Here is a 16,303-nt window from a genome sequence, read left to right as displayed (position 1 = left end):
GAGACTTGGAAAGTTTTCCAATGATGATGACATTTTCTCAGTTGTCAAACATTAATTAACACAAATTAAAAAGAAAAATATATAGTAAATTAGGCGTAGATTTTGACATATATTTTAATATTACAGTTAATTTTTCTATGAAAGACTTAAATCTCTGTCAGAAGGTTATAAACGACAGAACAGTAAACGTCACGGAGAAAATAAGATGATTTCCGTAGTGAAACTTTATATAATTCAAAAGTTCAAAATATCTGCAATAGTTACAAATTAAAAACAAGAGCTAAGAGCTCATATGGTGAGAGCTCTAGCAAAATTCTAAGAATCAATAGATTGACTTAAAAGAAAAATCAGAGGCTTAATGCCGGTTGGGATTTAAAATAAGACCTCTGAGACACAGGGTCCTTCTAAACTTCAAAATTCATTAAGATCCGATCACCCACTCGTAAGTTAAAAATACCTCATTTTTTCTAATTTTTCCTCGAATCGCGGAAAATTACTTTGTCAAGTTAATTTGTGCAGGTCCCTGACACTCCTACCAATTTTCATCGTCCTAGCAGGTCCAGAAGCACCGAACTCGCCAAAGCACTGCACCCACCTAACTCCCCCAAAGAGAGCGGATCCTTTCCGGTTATGTCAATCACGTATCTATGACATCTGTTTATTCTACCCACCAAGTATCATCCCAATCTCTCCACTCTAAGCGTTTTCCAAGATTTGCGGCTTCCCTCTCCAACTCCCCCCAATGTTACCAGATCTGGTCGGGATTCAAAATCAGAGCTCTGAGACATGGATTTCATCTAAATATCAAATTTCATTATGATCCGGTCGCCCATTCTTAAGTTTAAAATACCTCAATTTTTCTAATTTTTCCGAATTAACATTCCCCCCCCCCCAACTCCCCCAAAGAGCGAGGTTTTAGTCCGGTTATGTCAATCACGCCTCTACGACTTAATCTTATTCTTCCCACGAAGTTTCATCCCGATCTCTCCACTCTAAGCGTTTTCCAAGATTTCCTGTTTCCTCCTCCAACTCCCCCAATATCATCGGATACTGTCAGGATTTAGGAAAGAGCTTTGAGGCATGAGGTCCTTCTAAATATCAAATTTCAGTAAGATTCGGTCACCCATTCGTAAGTTAAAAATAACTCATTTTTTCAATTTTTCCTCTCGCTCCAGCCCCCCCCCCAGATGGTCGGATCAGCAAAACGACTGTTCTCAAGTCAATTTGTGCAGGTTCCTGGCACGCCTACCAATTTTCATCGTCCTAGAACGTCCAGAAGCACCGAACTCGCCAAAGCACTGGAAATCCCCCCAACTCCCCTAAAGAGCGGATCCATTCCAATTTTGTCAATCACGTATCTAGAACATGTGCTTATTCTCCCCATCACGTTTTATCCCGATTTATCCACTCTAAGCCTTTTTCAAGATTTTTGGTCCCCCCCCCCAACTTCCCCTTCACCGGATCCGGTCGGGATTTAATATATTAGCTCTGAGACATGATATCCTTCCAAACATCAAATTTCATTAAAATCCGATCACTCTTAGTAAGTTAAAAATACCTCATTTTTCTAATTATGTCAATCACATATCTTGGACTCGTGCCTATTCTTCCCACCAAGTTTCATCCTGATCTCTCCACTCTAAGCGTTTTCCAGGATTTCCGATCCCCCCCAGAATCCCCCCCAATGACACTGGATCCGTTCGGGATTTAGAATAAGACATTTGAGTTACCAGGTCCTTCAAAATTCGAAATTTCATTAAGATCCGATCACACATTCGTAAGTTAAAAATATCCCATTTTTTCTCATTTTTCAGAATTAACCCTCCCCCCAACTTTCCCAAAGAGACCGGAACCGTTCCAGTTATGTCAATCGCGTATCTAGGACTTGTGCTTATTTTTCCCACCAAGTTTCATTCCGATTCCTCCACTCTAAGCGTTTTCCAAAATTTTAGGCTTCCCCCTCTTACTCCCCCAGTGTCATCGGATCCGATCGGGATTTAAAATAAAAGCTCTGAGACATGACATCCTTCTAAACAGTTAATTTCATTAAGATCCGATCACCTGTTCGTAAGTTAAAAATGCCTCATTTTTTGTAATTTTTCCGAATTAACCGTCCCCCCCACTCCTCCCCAGATGGTCTAATCGGGGAAACGACTATTTCTAATTTAATCTAGTCTAGTCCCTGATATGCCTGCCAAATTTCAACGTCCTAGCTTACCTGGAAGTGCCTAAAGTAGCAAAACCGGGACAGACAGACAGACAGACTGACCGACAGACCGACAGAATTTGCGATCGCTATATGTCACTTGGTAAATACCAAATGCCATAATAAATACTAAGTTCTGCACAAATACACACTCCAATATAAAGCCACAAAAAAACCTCTACCAAGAGGTAATCAGGAAGCTCGAATTGTATTTCACAGTTGCTCACTAGGATCGAACGTTGTTTTGTGTTTTTGCCTTCTCCTCCCCCCAGAATTATGCGGATACTTTTTGCTTTCAGCAACTTTTTAAATGGTTCAAAACGTATTAGAAAGTGATATTAAAAGATTAAAAATCGGAAAACCTAAAAGATACATTTTATACAGAATGAAAGACTAATGTTGCTACTCAATTGGTGCTATAACTCATTGTAGCACCAGGCCACGCAAGACCAACATCACGCTGCTTTCCATCCTAGTTTATTAATAGCTTCACTCTTTAAACTCCCCCTTCTCCCCTTGAAGCTTTAATTTCATTTAAGCCCTTCTTTGTGACCTCTTTCCGAACCATTCGGGGACGAGCGAGTACACTAAATACTTTCGTAATTCAAATGGAAATTTGGATTTCAAAATATCCCTGGGAATCGCTTTTCGCCAAGGAAACTAAACAATAGAAAATCTTTAATATAACAGCCCATGTAGTTTAAAAATGTTGCTTTAGTTTATAGTGTATAGAAATGAAACTTTAAGAAATAACAATTGTGGGTGTTGGTCACTGAGATAAACTTTGGCTCAAAAATTGCTGTTCTCCACCCTCTCTATTATAAATTAGATATGCCTCCGCAAATGGAACTAGCGGTACATTTTTTTCTTTTTTTTGACAAAGTAATTTTTTAAATAATGTTTAGTATCTCTATTACATAGTAGATAGGGAACGAAATACAAAAATATTGCAGACATATCTATGTTTCTTTGGAAAAAAAAAAATCAAATCAAGTAGTTGCGGGCATCAAGCTATCGCTAATTATAGAAAAAGCCAAGACAGATAGTGCGAGTGAGATGAAAACCTGGAATAACCCCTTTTTAGGATTGTATAAAAATAAAGTCGTTTTTCTTGTTGATTAAATAAAAAAAAACAAGTTTTTTTAACTGAAAGTAAGAAGCGACATTAAAACTTATAACGAACAAAAATTACCCCGTATATGAAAGGGGCTGTTCCCTCTTCAACGCCCTGCTCTTTACGCTAAAGTTTGACTCTTTCTCTCAAATCTACTTTTTAAAACAGTAAAGACTTTAGCGTAAATTTTTCCTCATTCTTGGATAAATGGAGCTCTTTACTTTTCTTTGAAAAACTACTCTCGTGGAAAAGTTTTTTAAATTAACTCCTATTCTTTTTTTTTTATTGACATAGTCTTTTTCATGGAAAAATAGTATTGTATATTTTTTCAGTTTTCAAACAGTTCGTGGTAACGAACTGTAGTAAGGAGCGAATCGGCTCAATAGTAAACGAAACTCTAAAAAACGGATACATCAAAAGAATTGGATTTTTATGCTGATTTTAAATATATAAGTTGCATCAAATTTCGTCTTTGTCATCAAAAGTTACGAGCCTGAGAAAATTTGCTTTATTTTGGAAAATAGGGGGAAACACCCCCTAAAAGTCATATAGTCTTAACGAAAATGACACCATCGCATTCAGCGTATCAGAGAACCCTACTGTAATAGTTTCGAGCTCATATCTGCAAAAATGTGGAACTTCGTATTTTTTTTTGCCAGAAGACCAATCCCGGGTGCGTGTTAATTGTTTTTTTTTCCCAGGGGTCATCGTATCGACCGAGTGGTCCTAAAATGTCACAAGAGGGCTCATTCTAACGGGAATGAAAAGTTCTAGTGCCCTTTTTAAATGACCAAAAAATTGGAGGGTACCTAGGCCCCCTCCCGCGCTCATTTTTTCCCAAAGTCAACGGATCAAAATTTTGAGATAGCCATTTTGTTCACCGTAGTCGGAAACCATAAGAATTATGTCTTTGGGATGACTTACTCCCCCACAGTCCCCGAAGGAGGGGCTGCAAGTTACAAACTTTGACCAGTGTTTACATACAGTAATGGTTATTGGGAAGTGGACAGACGTTTTTCAGGGGGATAAATTATTTTTAGTAATTTCAACTATTTATTCTACGGCCTTTCTGATTCAGGGGTCATTCTTAAAGAATTGGGACAAAACTTAAGATTTAGTGTGAAGAGCGAGGTATTAACGAGGGGACAAACCCCCTCATATATATAATCAAAAATATAAGAATATAAAAGTTCGTTACGCAAGTTAATTCTTAAGTTACGTGTATTTTTTCTAATAAAAACGTTCATTATAAATTAAAAGTTCTAGTTGTCTTTTCAAGTAACCAAAAATTGGAGGGCAACTAGGCCTCCTCCCCCACCCCTTTTTCTCAAAATCGTCTGATCAAAACTAAGAGAAAGCCAAATAGCCAAAAAAAGAATTAATATGCAAATTTCATTTTAATAATTTATGTGGAGAGAGCCAAAATCAAATATGTATTAATTCAAAAACGTTCAGAAATTAAATATAAAAAAAACTAGTTTTTTTTAACTGAAAGTAAGGAGCGACATTTAAAACTTAAAACGAACAGAAATTACTCCGTGTATCAAAAGGGCTGTTCCCTTCTCAACGCCCCGCTCTTTAGTTTTTTACTGCTTAATAAAGTAGAATTGAGAGAAAGAGTCAAACTTTAGTGTAAAGAGTGGGCGTTGAGAAGGGAACAGCCCCTTTCATACACGGAGTAATTTCTGTTCGTTTTAAGTTTTAATGTCACTCCTTACTTTCAGTTAAAAAACTAGTTTTTTTTTATTCAATCTTCAAAAAGAATCCACAGTATGGGTTGCTATTTTCATTTTGGAGAAACTTTTCAACAATTTTTAATCCTGACACAAACAGTATTTTTCTATTTAATTTTATAGATTCTGAAAATGACATGAAAAATAAGACTTAATATCATTTCCAAGAAATTCCATCTATGCTCTTTGACAACCTGGATACATTTACACTCTTTTTATTTATTTATATTGTAAGAGCAGAAGTAGTATTAGTAGCATCCCCAAAATTTTCAACTTGATACCCCCAGTCGTTCTCAATATATTGCTGAGATGTCTTATTGGCAACCATAAACACAATGACTTTTGATTTTATTTTAAAGTAACATTTAGTTTTAAAGCATAATGGGCTAATTGCCTAATTGTGGGGTATTGACATGCCTAATATCCCAAAAGATATAGTTTCTGGAGCGTTCCACTATGTTGAACAAAATGCCTGTCTCAAAATTTTAGCTGGATGTGTCTAGAAAATGAATGGGCTTGAGAGAAGGGCTGCTTGCCCTCCAATCTCTTGCTACTCTTAAAAAGGGTACCAGACACTCGCGCTGTAATTGGAGTGTAAGGGGGAGGACTTCCCCCTTCCTATATCTATTAAAAACAATTTAAACTAGTAAAAACAAAGTGAAAACGTTATAAATATATTTTGTTTTCAGCAAAGTACAAATTATGTTTTAGTCTTGAGAAGGTATGGGGGTTATCAGCCCTACTCATGTTAATTTTTGCTCGTTTTGAGTTTGACTCGGTTATTTATTGTATTATTTAAATAAAAAAAATACATTTAAAATGTTATAACTTTTTTAACTTTAATAAATTAAAAATATCAAAACTTTAAGGAATATATACCAGTATATGTACACTAAACTGATAATCCACAGCCATTTTTTTTTTCAGTAAAGTGCAAACTGCGTTCTGGTCTTGAGAAGGAATGTGGGTTATCAAAGGCATAATTTCCGGATCTTTCAACTACGTTAAACACAATGGCTATCTCAAAATTTTGATTGAACGTGTTTGGGGGAATAGTGGGCGTATGAGTTGCTTTCCAATGACTTTCGGCTGTTAAAAAGGGCAATAGCCCTTTCAATTCCCAATCGAATGAGCCAACTTTTCGAAGCTTCTACGACAACTCGTTTGATACAAAGTGCATGTCTAAATAAAAACATAAATAATACATTGTGCCCACACCGCTCTTTACTTAGGTAGTGCTATTGCGCTGCCTATGATAAGTGTATCGTTCATCCGTCCATACATCATTCCTTGGGCAGAACTAAGGTATATAATCATAGAACTAAGGGATGAAATATCGGATTAATTTTGGGTTGACTCGTTGATTTTTAATTAAAATCAAGTAGTACGGGCATGAAGCCATGGCTAATTGTAGAAAAACCCAAGACAGATAGTCTGGGTGAGAGGAAAATCCGCTATGAACCCTTTTTAGGATTGTATAAAATTATGTCATTCACATGTTGATAGATAAGTCTATCAAAAACGTTTTTTTCTCAAAAAAAAGCTTCTTTTACTCGTGTTAATTATGAAGTAAATGTGCCTCTATGCATACAAATAGAGGAGGCTTTTTTTTAGTTTGTTTTTTTGTCAGACAAATTTTGTGTCCAAAATATTACTAGTCTCCTGTATATCAGTTGTGCTTTAAATAGGCCTTCACAGACGTAACCAGCAGAATCACATTTTTTCAGATATTGATTTTGTTTTGAAAAAATAGCTATTGCCTTCTAGTAAATATAACCCCCCTCCAAAAAAGTCACAATATGAAACTAGTCGAGACATGCGCGAGAGAGGAATTCTTTTCCTTTTCTGGCTCATTTTTGGGGAAGAAATGTGTCGGATACAGTCTTTTGTTTGGCTACGCGAGTATATTGTTCCAGCCTTCTATTTTGCTGAGATATCAGACTTTTGATAGCCTATATCATCAGGCACATCATCGTATCAAGAGTAATTTGTTAATTGGAATAATAATTAGTTAATTTAAAGCTAATTTAATAAATGTTTAACGTAGTTATCTAACTGAAAGTGTTAGAATTTAATCAAAAAGAATACTCTCAACATAAGCTGGTTTACCTGTAGATCTAACTCCCTTGCAAATAATTGAGAGAATTTTGGTAATTAGAATAATAATTAGTTAATTTAAAGCAAGTTTAAAAATTATTTAACTTAATTCATCTCACTGAAAATGTTAAAATTTAATCAGAAAGAATACCTGTAACATAAACTGCTTTGCCTGTACATCTAGCTCCCTTGCAAGTAATTAAAAGAAATTTGGTAATTGGAATAATAATTAGTTAATTTAAAGCTAACTTAAAAACTATTTGACGTATTTATCTATCTGAAAGTGTTAGAATTTAATCAGAAACAATACCTGTAACATAAACTGCTTTGCCTGCAGATCTAGCTCCCTTGCAAGTAATTAAAATAAATTTGGTAATTGGAATAATAATTAGTTAATTTAAAGCTAATCTAATAATTATTTAACGTAGTTATCTAACTGAAAGTGTAAAAATTTAATAAAAAAGAATACTTGTAACATAAATTGCTTTGCCTGTAGATCTAACTCCCTTACAAGTAATTAAGAGAAATTTAGTAATTTGAATAATAATTAGTTAATTTTAAAGCTAGTTTAAAAATTATTCAACGTATTTATCTAACTGAAAGTGTTAAAATTTAATCAAAAAGAATATTTGTAACATTAACTGCTTTGCCTGTAGATCTAACTCCTTTACAAGTAAAAAAAAACAAGTTTTTTTTTAAATGAAAGTAAGGAGCGAAATTAAAACTTAAAACGAACAGAATTTACTCCGTATATGAAAGGGGCTTTACCTCTTCAACGCCTTGCTCTTTACGCTAAAGTTTGACTCTTTCTCTTAACTCTACCTCCTAAAACAGTAAAAAAATTTAGCGTAAAGAGCGGGGCGTTGAAGAGGAAAAGCCCCTTTCATATACGTAGTAATTTCTGTTTGTTTTAAGTTTTAATGTCGCTCCTTACTTTCATTTAAAAAAACTTGTTTTTTATTTAATTTCTGGACGTTTTTTTAATTAATGCATGTTTTGATCTTGGCTCTCCGAACATAAATAATTAAAACGAAATTCGCATATTAATTTTTTTTTGCCTAAATGGCTTTTTCATAATTTTAATTGCAAGATTTTGAGAAAAAAGGAGCGAGGGGGGAAGCCTAATTGTCATCCAATTTTTTTATTACTTAAAAAGGCAACTAAAACTTTTAATTTTTTACGAAGATTTTCATTAGTAAAAAATATACGTAATTTAAGAATTAATTTACGTAACGAACTTCTATATTTGTATGTTTTTATTGTGTATATGAGGGGGTTCACCCTCGTCGATACCTCGCTCTTTACGCTAAAGCTTAAATTTTGTCCCAATTCCATAAGAATGACCCTTGAATCACAAAGGCCGTAGAATAAATAGCTGGAATTACTAAACATACTTTAGCGTAAAGAGCGGCGTATTACGAGGAGGTAAACCCCTCATATGTGTAATAACTTCTGCTCGTTTTAAGTTTTAATGCTGCTCCTCACTTTCAGTAGAAAAAACTTTTAATTTTGATTTTTCATTGTTTTTTTTAAATAATGCTAGAAAATCCTGCGCCCCTTTCATTGAAAATCTTTTCCCCAATGAGAAGTTTTTCCATGGAAGATCCTCCCACGTAGCCCCCCACCTCAACTCTCCCCCCAAACAAAAAAAAACCCTGAAAACGTCCGTACACTTCCCAGTAACCATTACTACATGTAAACACAGGTCAAAGTTTGTAAACTGCAACCCCTCCCACGGGGACTGCGGGGAGGTAAGTCGTCCCGAAAGACATCGTTGTTAAGTTTTTCGACTATGGTGAATAAGGTGGCTATCTCAAAATTTTGATCCGGTGATTTCGGGGAAAAAATGAGCGTGTACATCTAGCTCCCTTGCAAGTAATTAAGAAAAATTTGGTAATTGGAATAATAATTAGTTAATTTAAAGCTAACTTAATAACTATTTAACGTATTTATCTATCTGAGAGTGCTATAATTTAACCAGAAAGAATACCTGTAACATAAACTGCTTTGCTTGCAGATCTAGCTCCCTTGCAAGTAATTAAGAGAAATTTGGTAATTGGAATAATAATTAGTTAATTTAAAGCTAACTTAATAGCTATTTAACGTATTTATCTATCTGAGAGTGCTATAATTTAACTAGAAAGAATACCTGTAACATAAACTGCTTTGCTTGTAGATCTAGCTCCCTTGCAAGTAATTAAGAGAAAATTGGTAATTGGAAAAATAATTAGTTAATTTAAAGCTAATCTAATAATTATTTAACGTAGTTATGTGACTGAAAGTGTTAAAATTTAATCAGAAAGAATACCTGTAACATAAACTGCTTTGCCTGTAGATCTAACTCATTTGCAAGTAATTAAGAAAAATTTGGTAATTGGATTAATAATTAATTAATTTAAAGTTAATTTAAGAATTATTTAACGTAATGTAACTGAAAGTATTAAAATTCAATCAGAAAGAATACCTGTAACATAAACTGTTTTGCCTGTAGATCTAACTCCTTTGCAATTAATTAAGAAAAAATTGGTAATTGGAATAATAACTGATTAATTTTATGCTAATTTAATAAATATTTAACGTACTTATCTAACTGAAAGCGTTAGAACTTAAGCATAAAGAATACCTGTAACATAAACTGCTTTGCCTGTAGATCTAACTCCTTTGCAAATGCAGATGATGCACAGCAGCCACGCCAATAGCAGCATTCCAGCAAGTTCCCATTGGATTCCTCCAGGTTCGTCTATACCAGACGTCACTTGAAGGACGTGTCGTCTGCAACGTTACGGTTACTGCAAATGATAAATGAAACACTTTGCCATGTGACAACACAGCTAGATTCAGAAACTAACTGTGTATACGACCCATAAATAACAAGTTGTGCTTATTGATAGAATATTATATATGGAGTTTTATAAGGATGTATGCAGCCGAATCGGGTTAGAAAGGTGTCTTTCAAACTAATCCAAAGCTTTTCCCATGTATTCAACATGAAGGAGGATAAATGAATGAACTGTGATATGATTACAAAACTAGCTTCAGAAACTAACTATTGTATAAGATTCACATAAATAACGACTTGTGCTTATTGATAGACCATATTTAGGCTATTAAAAGGACATTAAAGGATTGAAGAAGAAAATTTTTCCGGGTTGCTTTGGAAGGGAGGGAGGTATGGATTGATATTATATTTAGGGATAGAAATGTTGGGTGGAAACAGAAGTGGGGAAAATTAGGATATGGCGCATAGGGGCCGTTTTCAATAATTGGTTTATCCAGTTTGGATTAAATAGCGTGTTTTAGATTTTAGATTTTATTTTGTTGTAAAATTTTTTGTTCACCATGACTCCAAAAGACTTCTAGTGTTATTAAATGTTATAGATGTCATTTTTTACCCTCGACCTAAATGACAGAAATCGAAAAGGGTAGACATTCAAGGTAAAAGCCATTCTTGGAAAATATGGGACTAATCAACAGAAAAAGAAGGAAATAAAAACAATAAAAAATATAAATAAAAATAAAAATAAAAAATACAATAAAAATAAAATAAAATACAATAAAATAAAATGTAAAAATACAATAAAATGTAAAATACAATAAAATGTAAAAATACAATAAAATAAAAAATACAATAAAAAATAAAATAGGCCGTCAATCAGGAAGAAGCAGGATGCACCTACACTTTGAAAAATATTTTTTTCGGTATTTTCACTTAAAACTATATTTCTTTGAAATTTCCATTGAAAGAAATAAAATAGAAAACAAACCTACCCCCTCTAGATTTATAAAATACATTTTGGGCATCTTAAGAAACAATTTAAAAAACTGAGGGTAAACATTAAAGATAAGAAAACGAAAGAAGAGAATAGGGGCGTCAACTGGAAGAAGAAGAGGAATGGTATTTGCCCCCCCCCCTAGATTGTGAGTAGATCTTTTTCTTTGGTATTTGTACGCTTATCTTTTCACTGAAGAAAAAAATTTAAGACAACAAACTTGCCCTCACCCTATATTTTAAAAATACATTCCTCCTACACCACGATTAACCGAGTCGAATGCTTTCCGAAGGGAACGAAGACGGGCAATATCTACACTTGCCATTCATTTGCTTCTTCAAGATATGCGCGAAGTACAAACAGTAGGCTAAATCACAGCCTGTTTGGATGGGAACGATACTGCTCGCCCCTGAGCACAAGTGTATCTAGGATATTAATCGGTTACTGGGGATCTGGCTGACTTAATACCCCCCCCCCCATAAAGTGTTCCTTCTGTCATTTGCTTACATCTTCCGAGCAATACAACTACAGAAGAGAGAATAATGAGGACTTTTTTTCCAAGACAATGAACCAACAAAACCTAATTGAATATTTCGGCCCTATATCTACTGGTTGTCTTCAGCAAAGAAAATAATAAACAATAAAACACTTACAATAAAAGTCCTCGGTTAAAAATCCATTCTTTTTTTTAAATAACCTTGGCATCATTACTCCTTAAATAAAAGTTCAGCCAAGACTGTGTGATAAAAGCTAACATTTTACAAGCTAAAAAGGTTCATTCATTGAACTAACTGTATTTATTAAAGTTGGAACAATTTCTTATTGCGATATTTGCCTTCTCTGCAGCTAATCTTGTAGTTCTTTTGGGATTGGGCTTGCTTTTATTCGTTCCTATTTTTGTTTTATTTTGAATTAGATTATTTTCTGTAATTAATTTTGTTATTAAAGATTCCTAATTCTCCCAATAACGCAATGGAAAAATCATATGACACGAAAGTTTTGAACAAACTCCGTAATGATTCCTCAATAATAATCACTAAAGCCGATTAAAGCAACTCCTTAGTAATTATGTATAAAACAGATTATGATAGTAAAATTCAGTCACATTTAAATGATACAAACACTTATGTTAAATCAACCCATGACCAGACTGATCAATTTGCTCAAAAAGTTATAAAAGAATTAAAAACTCAGAAAGGAAATGGCCGAATCACTCCACAGTTGTACAATAAATTTCTTCCTCGTGGTGTTTTTCGCTCAAAGTTTTATGGATTACCAAAATTGCACAAACAAGGCATTCCTCTAAGACCCATTGTAGCTAGTACAAAATCACCTTCCTCAAACATTGGAAAATGGCTGTGCACTGCATTTAAACTTACGCTAAAGCTTGACTCTTTCTCTTAACTCTACTTTTACTGAACGTTTTTGAATCAATGCATGTTTTGATTTTGGCTCTACGCAGATGAACAATTGAAACGAAATTTGCATATTTATATTTTTTGGCTAAATGGCTTTCTCATAGTTTTGATCGAATGATTTTGAGAGAAAAGAAGTGGGGTAGGAGGCCTAGTTGCCCTCCGATTTTTTAGTTACTTAAAAGGCAACTAGAACTTTTAATTTTTAACGAATGTATTTATTAGTAAAAGATATACGTCACTTACAAATTAGCTTACGTGACGAACTTCTGTATTCTCATGTTTTTATTACATGTATGAGGGGGTTTACCCCCTCGTCAGTACCTCGCTCTTTACACTAAAGCTTAAATTTTTTCCCAATTTCTTAAGAATGACCCCTGAGTCACAAAAGCCGTAGAATAAATAGTTGAAATTACTAAAAATATTTTAGCGTAAAGAGCGAGGTATAAGGAGGAGGTGGGTCCATCATATGCGTGATCATTTCTGTTCGTTTTAATTTTTAATGCTGCCCCTTACTTTCAGTTGAAAAAACTTTTTCATATTTTTTTTTAGTTTTTTTTAAATAAACTAGAAAATCCAGCGCTCCCTTCATGGAAATTTTCTTCCCCCATGATAAATTTCCCCAAGAAAACTTCCCCCAACACATCCCCATCTCCTCAACCCCTTCCCCCAACCAAAACATCCCCCTGAAAGCGTCTTTACACTTCCAAATAACCATTACTATATGAAAGCACTGGTCAAAGTTTGTAACTTGTAGCCCCTCCCATGGGGACTGTGGGAGAGTCAGTCGTTCCCAAAGACATAGTTATAAGATTTTTTGACTACGCTGAATAATCTCAGAGTTTTGATCTGATGACTTTAGCGTGGGAGGGGGCCTAGGTGACCTCCAATTTTTTCGGTCACTTAAAAAGGGCACTAGAACTTTTCATTTCCGTTAGAATGAGCCCTCTCGCAAGATTCTAGGACCACTGGGTCGATACGATCACCTCTGGGAAAAAAAAAAAAAAACCGCATCCGTGATCTGCCTTCTGGCAAAAAATACAAAATTCCACATTTTTGTAGATAGGAGCTTGAAACTTCTACAATAGGGTTCTCTGATACGCTGAATCTGATGGTGTGATTTTCGTTAAGATTCTACGAATTTTAGGGGGTGTTCCGCCTATTTTCTAAAATAATGCAAACTTTCTCAGGCTCGTAACTTTTGATGGGTAATACTAAACTTGATGAAACTTATATATTTAAAATCAGCATTAAAATTCGATTCTTTTGATGTAGCTATTGGTATCAAAATTCTATTTTTTAGCGTTTTGGTTACTATTGAGCCGGGTCGCTCCTTAAAAACTTTTTTTTTCTGAAAGTTTCTTTTAATTAATTTCTTGAAAATAGTAGGTGGTAGGTTTTGCAATCCATTGAACCAGCTCTGTGCTGGTGTCTTCAACCCCCTAAAAATTGGGTTTGATGTCCTCAAACCCAAATTCATGAAATAAAGCTTCAAGGACTCTCATAGGATTTCAAGGACCGTCTTGTACAAGCACACACTGAGAGCCACCTGGTTTGTCCAGGTACACTCAGACGGTGCTGAAAAGGGGGAAATCAAAAAGCTCAAAAGGGGGAAATCAAGACAACCAATGTGGACCGGCCGGTGTTCATAAATGTGCAAATAAATACAAATATTACTGTCTGTTGCTCTAGGAAAACCCCTAAAAGACCATAGAGATCTGCCCCATAAAAACAAAGAAAAGAAGAAAGTTGGGAATTCGGAGTTCTTGGTAGATTCCGGGTCTTTTTTTGTCGGGAAATGGAATGGGAATTCGTCACACCTGCGGAAAAAGTCAATAGAAGTAGAAGTACTAATCTATTGAAACTTTGTTCGATTCAACGTAAAGTTCGGTTTTTGGAATAAATCTCTTACGTGGGTGGTTGTGGAAAGAGGTGCAGCGCCAAACAATGCTCTTTTTCAGTTACCCTGGTTATAGTGGTGCAAGATAACATTCCTTAGCAAAAACAGTAATCACATGCATAAGTTCTTCTTGTCAGTGGAATTTAACGAAATTATTTTTATAGTTTATTGGAAGTTAAATTTAGCATTTTATTTTATTTTTAAGCTTTTCAGGGTAAAAGTTTTCGAAGCACATTTCTTTAAAACCTTTTGATATTCCTCACAAAAAAGATGCTGGATTCTGGTAGAAAAAAATAGCAATAAAATTCTTCGGTTTTCTTTGCCAAAGGAATCCTAAAAAATATATTTTTATGTGTTTTAAGTTAAATTTAGTAAATTATTTTATTTTAAGCTTTTTGGAGTAAAATTCTCAAAAACAAATTCATTTGAAACCTTTTGTAATTTTTACAAAAAAAGATGCTAGATATTGGTCAAAGAATTTATAAAGCCCTATTCTGATTCTAAGCTTCCATATTTCGTTCAATTGGCTTATTTTTTAATCAATTAACACATCTTAGATAGCAAACACTGCAAGAGTTACAAATTACCAAATAGGCGTCACAAGTATATCGATCGCTTATCCAGTCATCGGATACTTGTCCATAACTTCTCACATAATGTGGCTTAAAAGTTTTTTTTTTGTAAGACCTAAGAGAGGAAAATTGGAAAAGAGAGAAGAAAGATAAAATAAGGAAGATAGAAGCAAGAAATATGTTGAAATAAATAAAAAGACGAGCGGTTTTTAGTCACTTCTTGAAAATAGTTCAGAAGAAATTAGTTGATACAAAAAAAAACGGAACTTAAAATTCTTTTTTATAAGACCTAAGAGAGGCAAATTAGAAAAGAAAGTAGAAAGATAATATAAGGAAGGTAGAAGCAGAAAATATATTGAAATAAATAAAAAGACGAGCGTTCTTTAGTCATTTCTTGAAAATAGTTCAGAAGAAGTTAGTTGATACAAAAAAAGGAGCTTAAATTCTTTTTTATGACCTAAGAGTGGCAAATTAGAAAAGAAAGTAGAAAGATAAAATAAGGAAGGTAGAAGCAAGAAATATATTGAAATAAATAAAAAGAAGAGCATTTTTAGTCATTTATTGAAAATAGTTCAGAAGAAGTTAGTTGATACAAAAAAAAACAGAACTTAAAAATTCTTTTATTAGAAAAGAAAGTAGAAAGATAAAATAAGGAAGGTAGAAGCAAGAAATATATTGAAATAAATAAAAAGAAGAGCATTTTTAGTCATTTCTTGAAAATAGTTCAGAAGAAGTTAGTTGATTCAAAAAAAAATAGAACTGAGGGTTTGCAAAAATAAAAGCGTACTTAGAATATCAAACAAAATGATAACTTTAAAAGGTAAAACTGAAAACAGTGAATAATATATAAAAAAGCTGGTTTGCACGGATAAACAAAAATATCCGTCATTTGATAGCTGTCTGTTATTTATCTCATACTGTGGCTTAAAATTCCCCTTTTAATGCTCTTTCTTATGAAGAGAAGATTGAATTATAGATCCTTTCTTATTTTTTCTTAATTTCTTAATATTTTCTTACGACTAAATTTTTTAATGCAGAATTACTTCATTTTTATAATTATGCTTTCGATTTTTGATGGTAAAAGAGAAAACGGGAGTAAGTAAGGACCAGGAATGGTAAGTTACAAAATAAAGTAGAAAGATAAAAAAGGAAAATAGAAGAATGAAATATATTAGAATAGAAAAAAAGACGAAAATTCTTTAGTAATTTCATGAAAATAATCCAGAAGAAGTTAGTTAACACACAAAATCAGAACTGGGCTTCGTAGAAAATGAAGTAAATTGAATTCCAGGAAAATGATAACCATAAAAGTCAAATTGAAAACAAAGAATAACATACAAAAATCCAACTTACCAGGAATGGTAAGTTACAAAAGAAAGCAAATTCTTTAGTCATTACATGAAATTAATCAAGAAGAAGCTATTTAACACACAAAAACAGAACTGGACTTCGTAAAAAATGCAGCAAATTGCATTTCCAGGAAACGATAACCATAA

At 33.7% G+C, this 16,303-nt stretch overlaps 1 protein-coding gene across 5 annotated transcripts in view; it reads right to left on the bottom strand.

Moving 5' to 3' along the window:
• Positions 1 to 16,303, bottom strand: part of LOC136032751 (sodium- and chloride-dependent GABA transporter 2-like) — a 122,821-nt gene that overhangs the window by 75,127 nt on the left and 31,391 nt on the right. For all 5 annotated transcript variants that reach the window (XR_010618775.1, XR_010618777.1, XR_010618776.1 and 2 more), the window contains exon 4: positions 9,774 to 9,922. Coding sequence is in view for 2 of the 5 variants with exons in the window: in XM_065713092.1 (XP_065569164.1) it covers positions 9,774 to 9,922 (149 nt within the window). In the remaining 3 variants the exon portion in view is untranslated. The remainder of the gene's footprint in view (positions 1 to 9,773; positions 9,923 to 16,303) is intronic.

Source organism: Artemia franciscana, chromosome 11, assembly GCF_032884065.1.
Source record: "Artemia franciscana chromosome 11, ASM3288406v1, whole genome shotgun sequence".
Taxonomy (NCBI): Eukaryota; Metazoa; Arthropoda; class Branchiopoda; order Anostraca; family Artemiidae; genus Artemia; species Artemia franciscana.
The sequence above is the reverse complement of the archived record's forward strand: the minus strand, read 5'-3'. Positions and strand labels throughout refer to the sequence as shown.